The sequence below is a fragment of the Bidens hawaiensis genome, unplaced genomic scaffold (assembly GCF_021521415.1).
Source record: "Bidens hawaiensis isolate Kalapana, Puna unplaced genomic scaffold, B.hawaiensis_p1.1 tig00063220_1, whole genome shotgun sequence".
NCBI classification, from domain to species: Eukaryota; Viridiplantae; Streptophyta; class Magnoliopsida; order Asterales; family Asteraceae; genus Bidens; species Bidens hawaiensis.
In genome coordinates, this window is record NW_027501303.1 from 31,430 (window position 1) to 45,085 (window position 13,656).

Genomic DNA, 13,656 nt, shown 5'->3' on the forward strand with positions numbered 1-13,656 from the left:
ATATAGGACTTGTATCTAGCCTACATAGGAGCACAAGAGCTTGAAAAGTTGATTAGAAAGGCGGAAACGAACCAAAACCGCTAAGGTAATACCGAAACACTCGCTTACGGGCTGTTTAGGTTAAGGTTGTGATGTGTATATTATTAGACCTTGAAAATTTTCAAGGATATCAGGGACCATGTCATTGAGTTCCTGTTCAAATTTGGTAATTTTTTGACCATTCGAGAATACTTGGCAAATTTATTACCGAATTGGGATGTTTAATGGGGAAAAATAGTTAAAATGCTTCAAAAACTATGAAATTTTTCAGGGAACTCCGATTTAATGTATTTTTATCACATATAAATTTTGGGATCATTTGGAGAAGTCTAAGGGTGTTTTGTGCATATGTGTTCGTGTGAATTTTTATAGCCGAATTTGTGTCGAAAAGAATATTGCACAAGCTTTTTACATTCTGGAATTGATACAGATTGTTTTGGGACATAATTTAAGTATTCAAGAATTTTTGTGGAATTTTTGAAAATTAATTGGGATAAACGGACGATTTTCAAGCGAAATATAGCTGATAAAATGAATTTTTATAAATTAATAAATCAGTAAATAATTCCAGAAATATTTTTATAAAAATATAAATATTTTAATTGATAAGTGGATAAATTTTCATAATTTAATGATTAACGGTTAATTAATTATGCTAATTTAAAAATTAAACAAATTCAGTTTTTATAAAAACCGGCAAGTTCGCGATTAACGAACCTGCGGGAATATCAAAACACCAAGAGTGATCAAAAATTCTATTTTTGGATTACTTAAGTAAAAACGAACCTTTTTACGAGAAACCTGGACAATCTGGATAGATTGTGTGCGTATCTTCTCAAATCAAACTGAATAAACGGAAACGGGCCCCGTAGCTAATCCAGGACCCCAATATGTGATCTTTCTTTATAACTTAATCATTTTATTGACCAATACATTTACCCAAGCTTATTTCCCCATAACTGTTTTCTGAACACGTAAACGAACAACTTGGCCCAGCTGGGAAAACGGGAATCTAAGCCAAGTTCGGTTTTAAGTATTAGACATTGAACAACATCACAATCTAAGCCTATTGCCACTTTCTGGGCATTCCAACTACACCCAGATTAGTTATACAGCCCAGTTTAGTATTGAGATTATAATAATATTAAAAAAATTAATATTATTATAATATTGATTATAGGAAACCGTGATTACAAGTTACACAAACCTCGAACCGACGTACTACTGATTACCTACTAAACGGTGAGTTTCATGACCCCACTTCTAAACTGTTTTACGAACTTTTGGGGTGAAAAGCATGTTTGATTACATATACATACCTGAAACATGTATTGATGTGAATTATCTAAGTGCTAACACACGAAAGTCCCCACTAACACAGTGATTAACTTCGAGCCGGTGGCTTATGAATAGTACTATTGGTTTGACAAACCCAAACGGAGCCGGCATGTGTAGCTGAGACTTTACCCCGTTTGCATATGACCATAATTATACAACACGCTATGTAGTGTTAGACATAGCTACTTGGGGCATATTGTGGGCGGAAAGGGGGCCACAATGGTTGATCGGGCGTGGGAAATGGATGCACGCAGCACAAATAGTCAAGGCTTCACTGTAGCTTAGCATAATTACATCATTTACATACATACATATTTATATCATGATTACAAGTGTTAGCTTATGAATATTCATAACTGTTTTCTTGAAACTCACCAACTCTAGTAGTTTACCTGTTTTAAACTGCTTTTCAGGTGTACCTAAATCGGAATGATTTGATGATCTGTTACTTGCCCAAGGTGTGTGGTTGATACTATGTGAATAGAAGCAAGGGTGCTAGTAGTAAGATCGTATAGTTAACAAACTAGTTTTGTTTGTATCACCTAGACTGTGAAACAATGATAGAACAATGAAATGTAATACAATGTAAATTAGTTTGTAATGTTTCTTTATAAACAATGTTGTTGATACCAGAGGTGTCTGTTACATTCCCGTTTTACGCTTCCGCATTGTGCTAGTCGGGGTGTGACATGACGAGCCGTTGAAGTGGTTATGAGGTAGGTGTGTTCACGGTCCGGTTTTCGCAGTTTTTATATCATACCGTGAACCGAACCATTGGTAACGGTTTTTGGTTTTCGCAAACCAAAACCAAACCGTTGAATTCTTAAACTTAACCAAACCGAACCGTTACTAACGGTTTGGTTCCGGTTTGGTTTCACGGTTTAAGCCCGCTAGTCTTTTATGCAAGATGTCCAAATAAGATATGGTACATATTAGTAAAGCTTTCAAAAATTTGCGGTTCTTAATAAGTTAAACACAAGTTGTCCAAACACGCTATTAAAAGGTAAAAATGTTATCCACAAGTTAATCAAAGTGCATGTTGCCCCAATCGGTAGAAAAGCAAGCTTGGATGCTAGGATTGAAAAATGTTTTTAGGTTTTAATTTTAAAGAAATTGCATAAAGATATTAATGTATTTCATTTATAAATCATTCAATTTTAATTTAGTTATGTCTAATAGTATGTGTGTGTATACATAACATATAAAGTATTTAAAAGATTATATATAATCACATTATACGATCCGGTTTTTACAGTTGGTTTTTGGTATAAACCGTAAACCAAACCGTTCGATACGTTTTGAAATTTTTGAAACCGACTGGCCAAAAATTAAGAGAAAAACCAACCGTGAAACCAAACCGATGACCGGTTTGGACGGTTTCACGGTTTCGAACCGAACCATGAACACCCCTATTATGAGGTGCGAATGAAGGAGTGAAGTTTGGGATGTGGTCTCAAGTAGTATATATGTTCTGCCGAGGTGCATATGAAGGAGCGATGTTTGGGATGTGGTCTCAAGTAGTATATATGTTCTGCCCCTGTGTGCATCTAAAATTTTGAATGTTAGGTTTTTGGCTGCTCAAGTTTAAAACCCTAACTAGGTAACTAATACTGAGTAGGATTTAAAAAATGAAAAGAAAAAAAAAACATAAAAGGGATCAAGGCTTGAACCCATGACCTTTTATTGAAAAATTTCACCAACATTATTACTGAAAAAATTTCACTAAACAACTACTATCAGATCCTGAATGTTCGTCATTATGATCCCATTCCTTTTTAAACACCTATCAGCTATAAGACATCCAAGGGAAACAAATTGGGATAGGTTTCTTAAAGGATATTCCTCCAGCCATACATATGCATCCAACCAAAAACGAAAATTTAATCCGTTCCCAACTTCACCTTTGATCTCCCTAGCCAAAGAAACTTGAGAAGATGAAAAAAAATTATTGATTTTTGCTATGGTACCCCAAGTACCATTTAGTTTGTTATTATAGGGAAGAAGCGGTCCTGATATTGAGGTATGATGAATCACCTCAATGACTCTTCTTCATAAACTATCATCTTCCGCTTTAAATCTCCACTACCACGTAGCCAGCATAGCTAACTTTGAATCTCTAAGCGGGCATAAACCCAATCCCCCCACCCATAAACTATCATCTTCCGCTTTAAATCTCCACTAACACGTATTGTTCTTTTTTGGCTGAAATGAGTAATCCTAGAAAGAGTATTCCTCCGAACAATGATCGATCACTTGAAAACTCCTCACCATAGGAAAATATCGGTTGTAGTTCGCCGGAAACGAGCAGGTCGATGGCCATATCGTCACAATCTTTTGAGTTCCAAACACCACCCTCGTCTAGAAGTGGAATCTTCTCTCCAAGGAATGACATTTTACTTCCGATGGAAAGGATAGATATGACGCCGAAGGGTGTTAAACGGAACTTCATCTAGCTCAGGGAGCTGATGAACAATTATGCTCAGGAAGAGCGAGCTAAGGGGGTGAGAATAAGGTTACATTATACTGAGGAACCTGAAGACACACTCTCCCCCATGTCTGGTCCATCAAACACGAGCATACCTTCTTCATCGAGAAGAAACGCTCCAAGGACTCGGTAGCTCGTAGATTGGAGAATATGAGAACATAAGCTCTCCCCAGGAAATGGTAATCCTCACAGCTTCACCCATAACTCCCAATGGAGCAGGAGAATACACCATGTAACAGCTTTTTCAAAGCTCACCTGTCTGGTACCTCCCCCAACGAGCACCTCCTTGGCAGAAGCTCTGATGTCATTATCTTTCGCCAGCAGCATGGTGACCCCGTCAATGGTAGAAGCTGCATGCTCCATGCCTCAAGCTTACCAACAACCAGGTCTCATGCTGCCTGGTATGACGTATCCTCATATGGTTGCACTCATGATGTCTCAATACTGCCAACCATGATTGGAAAGCTTATAGTGGCAAGCTTCTCAAGGCTTCCCAGCCACGAGCCAACCCGTGGTAACTCAGGTCCCAAGTATTGTTGCCACCAGAACATTCGACTTAACACTTTTGGAATCTTACCAACCATACAAGCCTTCAATATTATCATGTTTCTCTGAACAAATAGCCAACTTTGTGTTCCAATCCAAGATTAAGATGCCAGCCAACATAAAGACTTATGATGGAACAGAAGATCCCGAAGATCACCTTCAGATCTTCACTAAAAAGCAACTACCATAGAAAGCTGGAACAACGCAGAATGTTGTCACATGTTCATGCAAACCCTAATAGGACATGCCAGGCTTTGGTTTATTTCTCTTCCATCAAGAAGCATAGCTTCCTTTGATGATCTATATCAAAGCTTCTTAACCAACTTTACCCAGCAAAGAAGGTGCACTAAGGACGCTGCGGTCCTGCACCAGATCAGGAAAAAGGAGCAGGAAGACCTCCTGATCTTCATGGAAAGATACAAGAAGGAGTGCTTGAACTATAGTTGTGCTTCAGAAAGATGCGTGTTTCAGGTTACATGAACGCTATCAAAGCAAAGAAGCTTGTGAGAAGGTTTCAATAAAACATTCCCCAAACCATAAAGGAAGCCTTTGAAAGAACAGAAGCTTACCTTCGAGGGGAGGAAGCTTTGGATAACCAAAACATGAGGAAACATGACAATAGGAGCTGGAGAAATCGCTCCTCAGAAGGGAAGAAGCCTCGGTTCCAGTCCTTTGTCGAGAAGCATCCACAAAAGCACTACGAGCATAGAAGGTCAGATGGCAGAAGTTGTCCTTCTCATCAACCAAGACCTCAAGAGAAGGATAAGCTGATCTTCTCGGTGCTAACCAAAACTCCATAAGAGATATTAGCAACCGTGGAAGTTAAATACAACTTCTATCCTCCGTTTCCGTTATCTAAGCCGGCAAGCAAACGCGATGCATGCAAGTTTTGTGCCTTTCACAATGATATTGGCCATCACACCAATGACTACTTCCAGCTGAAGAAGCATATTGAAGATGCTATCCAGAGTGGTGAGCTAGCTCACATGCTTAAAGATCCAAAAGAAGGTAAAGGAAGTGGAAAGACGGTGTTCGGAGTAAACATGGTTCAGATATGTAACAAGAGGCAACGAACACTCACCTGGAACCAACAAAGCATATGCTTCCCTCCAACTAATCCTCACCAGAAAGTCACAACTTCAGTCATAGTGGAAGCTGAGCTGAATGGCTTCCCCATAGATGAAGCTTATATGAACTATGGGGTAGCAACAGAAGTGATGTATGAAAGATGTTTCCTTAAAATTCTTCAAGAAATCAAGAAACAGATCCAACACACTGAGAACTCTCTTAAAAGCTTTACTGGAGAGATGGTGATTCCATTTGAGAAGCTCACCTTAGATGTCCGGTTTAGAGATGGATATCTTTCTCGAGTCGAGAAACTTACCTTTACAGTGGTCAGGTACCATTCTAATTATAACATACTCATTGGTAGAACTGGGATTGCTACTTTCGATGCAGTAGTCTCTATGGCTCATGGTATGGTGAAGTTTCCAACCATGGGAGGAATAGCTACTATGGTCCCAACACCAGAAGCTTTACTTATAGCAGCTACTGAAGAATCATGGGAACTAGATGAAGACATGGAAGATAACCCTGTACAGGAGATAAGCATCAACTCAGCTTACCATGAACAATATGAGAGTCAATAGTAAGCTTCCCTCTCAGAGTAAGCTCATAACTCTTTCACAAAATAGTAAAGATGTTTTTGCATGGTGTCCAAATGATATGGCAGGGGTTCCAAGGGAATATGCTGAGCATTCCTTGAACATCTCACCCACACATAAGCCATTCAGTCAAAGAAAAAGAAGCCTAGCAGCTGAGAGAAGCTTAGATGCTTGCAAATAGGTAGACAAGTTTGTTAAATATGATATTCTTCGAGAAGTAAGGTACCATTCCTGGATTGCAAACCCGGTATTGGTCAAGAAGTCTATGGATCTTGGCGAATGTGTGTGGACTTTAAGGATCTTAACAAAGCTTGTCCCAAGGATAGCTACCCCTTGCCAGAAATTGATTGGAAGGTAGAATCCCTTACAGGCTTCCAGTACAAATGCTTCCTGGATACCTATAAAGGCGACCATCAGATCCTAATGAAGGTTGAATATGAAGAGAAGACAACATTCCACGTCGACAAAGGGATCTTTTGCTACAAGAAGAATGCCCTTATGACTAACGAATGTTGGGGCTGCATATTAACGTTAAATTGACAGCACCTTCTCCAAACAAATCAGAAAGAACATGGAAGCCTATCTTGATGACCTAGTCATAAAGAGAAAAAATGAAGAAGCAATGATAAGTAGCATTGAAGAAACATTTCAAAATCTTAGAAGCATCAACATGAAGCTCAATCCGGTTAAATGCTCATTAGGTTTCGAAGAAGGTAAATTCTTGAGTCACTTGATTAACAAGCAAATATAAAAGCTAACCCAAGTAAGGTACAAGATGTTCTTGACTTGCATTCTCCAAAGACAAAGAAGGAGGTCCAAAGCCTCAATGGTAAGATTGCTGCCCTCAAATGATTTCTTTTAAAATCGACAGAAAAAACTTTATATTTCTTTAAAACTTTGAAAAACTTCAAAGACGAGAAAGACTTCCAATAGACTAGCAAGGCAGAAGCTGTCTTCCAAGCCCTGAAGAAGCATCTAGCTTCCTTACATGCTCTGGCAGCTCCTCAAGCAGGGGAAGCAATAACAATTTATCTCTTTGCAGGAAGGGAAGCTATCAACTCAGTGCTTGTTGTCGAACGAGACAAAGTCCAAGTTCAAGTGTATTTCATCAGCAGGGCACTAAGGGAAGCTGAACTCAATTACACGCCCATTGAGAAGCTAATTCTAGCACTTGTTCACACAGCTAAGAGGATAAGAAGATATTTCCAAACTCATCATATGAAGGTGATCACTGACAAAGCCATAAGATCGATTTTGGAAAATCCAAAAATTGCTGGAAGGTTAGCCAAATGGGCTATTGGCGTGGGTGAACACAACATAATGTATGAATCTAGGAAGTCAATCAAGGGCCAGATCTTGGCCGACTTTCTAGTTGAGACACAAGAAGAGCCCATGGAAGTAAACGAGCTTGAAGAAGGTGAACCTGCTATCCCTTTGGAAAAGTGGACACTCTACACTGATGAAGCTTCAAGTATAGAAAGTTCCGGAGCTGGTCTCATAATTACAGACCCCCAAGGAACCGAATATACTTATGCACTCCGATTAGAGTTTCCATGTACTAATAATGAGGCTGAATATGAGGCTTTGATTGTAGGGCTCCGCTTAGCAAAAACGATGAAGATCCGGGAACTAAGTGCCTTTGTTGATTCAAGATTAGTAGCCGATCAAATAAACAACAAGTTCATAGCAAGGGAACCTTCAATGCTGAAGTATAAGCAGAGGCCAAGGAGCTTATGAAGGAATTCAAAAGATGCCCCTTAACCCAAATTTCCAGAATTCAAATCAAGCAAGCTGATGCTCTTAGTAAGCTGGCTTCTTTAACCTATACTCATTTGACAAAGATGGTCCTGGTGGAAGTATTGAAAAGCCCCTCCATTGAGAAACTAGAAATATAAGATGTCATTGAGAAAGAGGGAAACACTTGGATGACCCCCATCCTAGAGTTCCTCAAAGATAGGAAGCTCCCCGTCGAAAAAGGAGAAGCCATAAAGTTAAGACTCGAAGCTAAGCAATATGTTGTGGAAGGTGTCCTATATAATAAAGGATACTTGAGTCCTTTGCTACGATGTGTAGGACCGGATCAAAGCAATTACCTTGTAAGAGAAGTACATGAAGGCATTTGGGGAACACACTCTGGTCCAAGGTTAGTAGTAACTAGACAAATGAACCTAGGATACTACTGCCCGACTATTCAAAAGGACTCTGCGGAGGTAATACACAAGTTTGAAGCTTGTTATCTCAATGCTCCAGTTAGAACTAATTCGAAACATAACCTGGTGCCCGTCATATCCGATTGGCCCTTGTAAGTCCCCCCGGGGCGTCGCTGATCGATACGAGATCCTCACGAGGTCTAGGAGTGCGGAATCCTCCTAGACTCGTTTATGGTGTAGAAGACGAAGAACACAATTACACACAAACACATACACACGAACAAATACACGAATGGGATAAACACATCTGCAGATCTTTTATATCATAACCGAAAAACATTACATACCAAACACGAAAACAAATGACGGCCGACCCGAGGTGAGCTCTACCTCGGGCCGTACCACACGACTCTCCCTCTCTGTTTCTCTCTAGCTACTTGAACTGAACACACAACACTCTAATTTTCTGGATACACAAACCTAAACAAGACACGCCTATATATAAACTTCGCGGGCTTGGGCTTGGGCCAGTAGGCGAAGTTGTTATAACTTCGCCTAAGGCGCAGTTGTTCTAACTTCGCCTAAGGCAGAAGTTGTTACAACTTCGCCTATGGCGAAGTTGTTATAACTTCGCCTATGGCGAAGTTGTTCTAACTTCGTACTTCGTTTCCGCTGAACAGAATTGCATAGCGACGGTCACAAAATGCACCAACAGCCCTTCTACATGTAGGGAATGGACATTATCGGTCCCTTCCCCGAAGTAGCCAGAAAGGTGAAGTTTTTACGGGTAGCTGTGGATTATTTAACCAAGTGGCCAAAATTCAAGCCCATAGCTTCCATCAAGGGGAGGCACCTGATGAACTTTGTATAGAAAAACATAGTTTGTAGATGTGGGCTGCCAGGCAGGATAGGTACCGACAATGGGAAATAATTTGCTGAGAAGCCATTCAGCCATTGGTGCAAGGAGCTACAAATCAAGCAAGTATTTAGCTCAGTTTCCTACCCCCATTCTAATGGCCAAGTTGAACGGATAAAGCGTAGTATTGTAGAAGGCATTAAGGAAAGATTGGGAAGGCACGGTAGGAATTCAGTAGAAGAACTTCTAAGTACTCTTTGGGCTATTAGAAAGACGGAGAAAACAAGTCATGGCAAAACATATTACAGCTTAGTCTTTGGTTCAGAAGTTGTGATCCCCGCTGAAATAGGGGCAAACACAAGAAGGGTGAGAAACATTGATCAAGAAGCCAATGACTCTGAGGTTCTACTCAACCTCAATCTCATGGAAGAAGCCCGTGATCAAGCTGTTATCGAAGAAGCTAGATACTAGAAGAAGCTGGAAGCCTTTTACAACACGAGGGTAAAAAGGAAATATTCAAGCCCGGATACTTGATTCTCAGAAATAACGAGGCAAGCAAGAAGTTAGACACGGGGAAGTTGGGACCCATGTGGGAGGGTCCCTACATCATAAGAGAAACCCACAGGAGTGGATCTTACAAGCTCAACAATCTAGAAGGGAAGAAGGTACCACATCATTATAGTGACAAGCACCTCAAGAAGTTCTTAGTCTAGGTCTTCATTAAAAATCTATGTAGAAATTGCTTTTGTTTGATATAAGTGGAGAAATCAATGAATTATATTATGTTTTGAGGAACATACTCGTTTATTATCCTATCTAAGAGTGAGCCCCTCCAAACTAGGCTTCATGATTGTTGATACGCGTTTTATACGTCTCAGTCTTTATCAGGGCATTAATGTAATTAGTTTAAAGTATAGGGATCTTAATGTAAATATGGCTAAATGGGCCATTCGCTCTAATGTAATGTTACATTCGTTACCCCGTAACGAATATAACACATTCGTCTAATCTGTAAGCTCATTCGTTAACCCAGATTAACGAATGAGACAACGAATGAGGGCTATTCGTTATATGTTAAATGTATTAACGAATGAAGAGTTCATTCGTATGGTTTAATGTAACGAATGACACATTCGTTAACTGTTAAGTTAACGAATGTGGTCATCCCCTATATATAGCATGTAAATTATTCGTTAAAAAATGGGGGTTTTCCAGTTTGTTTATTAATCCTCTCTCGTTACTCTACCAATTGATTCTCTCATATCATTCATATTGATCATAACGTATATCAACTTTAATCATATACCTAAACGTCATGTATCATCGTAATCATAAGGTCTAGATCCTTTTCGTGCTTATCCAAGTACTTTCAAGTGGTATCAGAACTTGGGAGCTGATCTTCGATATATATCGAGTTAAAACCGTAATCAATTGATCAATTTCGAATATGAATTGATTGATTTTGTGAGTTAATTGAAGTTCAAAACCAGAGACTGGTTATTCGTTAATTGAACCTGATTGAAGAATGGTTGTGACTTCAGACATGGCTAGATAGGTTCGGATTTGGTATTGGATTGTTTTGATATAAGTTTTAAGTAGTTTCACTAAGATTCGGACGAGTTCGAAGTTGAAATTGGAAGTTTGAATCATTGAAGACTTATTCGTTAAGATGAAGTCTTATTCGTTAGGATGAAGACTGATTCGTTACACTCATTCGCTAAGACCTAACCGCTCATTTGTTACAATTTCAATCTCATTCGTCACCTTATTCGCTAAGATCAAACCTTATTCGTTCAACCTTATTCGTTAAGCCTGATTCATTAAGCCATATTTATTAACTTTCATTCGTTAACGAATATCTTAGACATTCGCTAAAGTAATCAACTTTTAACGAATATCCCATTCGTTAAAGTATCTCAGTTTTAACGAATATCCCATTCGTTAAAACCCATTCGTTACTGGTTCATTCGTTACTGGTTCATTCGTTGTGAACAGTGAACATTGTTAATCCCTGAAGTTTATCAGTTGGTTTATCATGGCTGCTCAGAATTCATCTTATTATGCGTTAGCGTCACAGAACGTCTTATTGCAACAGATGCTGACGATGGATAACGAGATAGGCAGTCATAATAAATGTCCCAAGCTGTTGAAACTATCGGACTTTGCCTGTTGGGAACCTAGATTCCGTGCACATCTGGGATCCGTGAATCCTAGCAGTGTTCGTTTTCTTGATGATGTTATGCTGCACCACTGATCGGTAATGACAACACGAGTTAGACTCCGAAACCTTTTAAAGAATATGAGACACATGAGTTGAAGGACTTTGAAAGTGAGACAAAAGCATATTCTACACTCACTATGGCTTTACCGGAACATATTTTTCATCAATATAATACGATCAAAGTCTGTGCTTCACTGTTTACTACCTTGAAAACGAGAAGTTTGGGCAATACTCTCGAAAGCAAGAAGACTTTAGTGAAATTCCAATTCAGAAACTTTATTCTGATGAAAAATGAAACTGTAGAAGAAATGATCAACCGTTTCAGCCACTTGATTGTTGAGATGTCTTCTGTTGATCTTGAGCCAATAGAACAAGACAAGATTGATACTTTGAAGAATGCTTTACCTACAGACTATTCGACTTTCCTGTTTGTGCTTAAAGAGAACGGATTCTTTCAGAAACCTGAACTGACTGCTGTATAATTCATTAACAAGATCGAAGAAAGGGAATTTGATCTTAAATGTCAAGCTACTTTGAAAGAAAATCAAAATCAGCAGTCGTCAACTCAAAACCCGTTACTTTATGGTGGTGCATTACCAGCAAATAATGTGACAAGCTCAGTGCCTATTAATGCGTTCTTTGCTCAATCCAAGAGGATCCTAACGTAAACAGTCCCCATAATGTATGTTTCATGGTGAGTGGTGCAACTGGCAACTCAAATGCTCATACATCAAGCTTACCCAAGGTTAATTTACAAGAAGCTGAACAACAGTTCGCTTTTGTATGTGCGTTCATGACTTCATATGAACAACTGGTGGGAAGTAAGATTGCTACGAGCGATCTCACAGATGAGGACTACGATCAAATCAACCCAGATGATCTTGAGCTTATGGATTTGAAGTGGAACATGGCCATGATTGTTCGAAAGGTTAAAAGATTCATGCAACGAACGGGAAAAGATCTTCCCACGTTGAACAAAAGGGTTGGCTTTGATAAGTTAAAAGTCAAGTGTTATAATTGCAGTGAACTTGGCCACTTTGCCAAAGAGTGTGACAGGCCGAGGAAAGATTATTCTGGCTCACGCAATTCTGACCGTTCTTCTACAAAGTTTTCATCTGGAGATAAAAGTAATACTGCTGGCTCTGGTGATCAAGACAAATCTCCTGTTACTCAAGCTTTATTGGTAAATGACGGAGTTGATTGGTCTCGTCGTTTATTGGGAACCAGGCAAACGTTGCTATCGTTGAGCCTGTGAAGAATTTTGAGGATGCCAGTAGCGATAATGTATTGGAGACTAGTGATTCATCTGACTCAGAGACTGACAGTGATCAATCTCTGTCATCTCAGCCAGAATCAACTCCTGAGAAAACCGAATCTTATGCCTGCATGGCTAAGATTGATGAGGTAGGTCCTACACCTCAAATTAATGTAAATGAACTTGCATCAATAATGGTGGATTGTTCTGAGTGTGCTGATAAACCTGAAAATGTTGATTCATTTGAACCGACTCGTGAACCAGTTAATATTGAAAGCAAAAACGTGTTTACCAAAAATGAAATGGACGGTTCAATCGAGGAGCTGACTGAAACAGATGTGATTGTTAAAAATAAGGACATTCCAATTGACAATCACATTTTGTGTGAACCAGAAGATTTTGAAAAAGCTGTTTATGGTGCAAAATCCTCAAGTGTTTCTTCAAACAATCACGTGTTCCTAAGGATATTCCTAAAGTAATTCCAAATGAACATGTTAATGTAACTTCCACAGACAAGCTTTCAGTGTCTGATGAGGAATTAATGCGATTCATTAATCCTCCACTGAAAACTTCAACTGGAAAAGTATTTAAATTAAAAGGTCTCTCAAAAGTGTTCTAAGACAAAGAAGTTCCATTGAATCTTCTTAAACCAGAATTGATTGAAAGTGTATTTCAAGATGAAACTACTAAATGACTGAACTTGAGAAGAAATTCTTTCAATCAAAAACTAGTAATGTTCAAAAACAAAAAACAAATGTTAAAATTCATAAAATCGTCAGGTTTGGAAAATTCAGCGAATTTTACAAATCTTGAATTTTACAAAACGAAGAAGGGTTTAAAACATGAGTCATCGAAGAAGGCCACTTTTGAGACACCTAAATATGATGATCTTAAAACTTTGATATCACAACCGACCGGTACATGATCACAACAAAGTTTAGACTCTTGACTGTGTTTCAAGTGTGGTGAACCGGGTCACGTTTCAAGACGATGCAAAGCAAAGATCGACAATATCAAAGATTATTCAACTTGCAAGACTAAATCTTTTTCAAACACAAAGGAAAATCAAGTTGATGATTCTATGATAATGTATTCAAAATCA

General features: G+C 38.9%; 1 protein-coding gene across 1 annotated transcript; it reads left to right on the top strand.

The window, feature by feature from the left end:
• The first annotated feature begins 6,643 nt into the window (after positions 1–6,643).
• LOC143603859 (uncharacterized) lies at positions 6,644–7,809 on the top strand. The gene is made up of 2 exons (XM_077080532.1): positions 6,644–6,785; positions 7,115–7,809. Exons 1-2 carry the CDS (start codon positions 6,644–6,646, stop codon positions 7,807–7,809), a joined length of 837 nt encoding a protein of 278 aa, XP_076936647.1.
• Positions 7,810–13,656: the final 5,847 nt, after the last annotated feature.

Coding starts and splice junctions, on each gene's coding strand:
- LOC143603859 (XM_077080532.1), top strand. CDS start 6,644: ATGGAAGCCTATCTTGATGACCTAGTCATAAAGAGAAAAAATGAAGAA. Junction 6,786..7,114: donor CTCATTAGGTTTCGAAGAAG/GTAAATTCTTGA, acceptor ATCTCTTTGCAG/GAAGGGAAGCTATCAACTCA.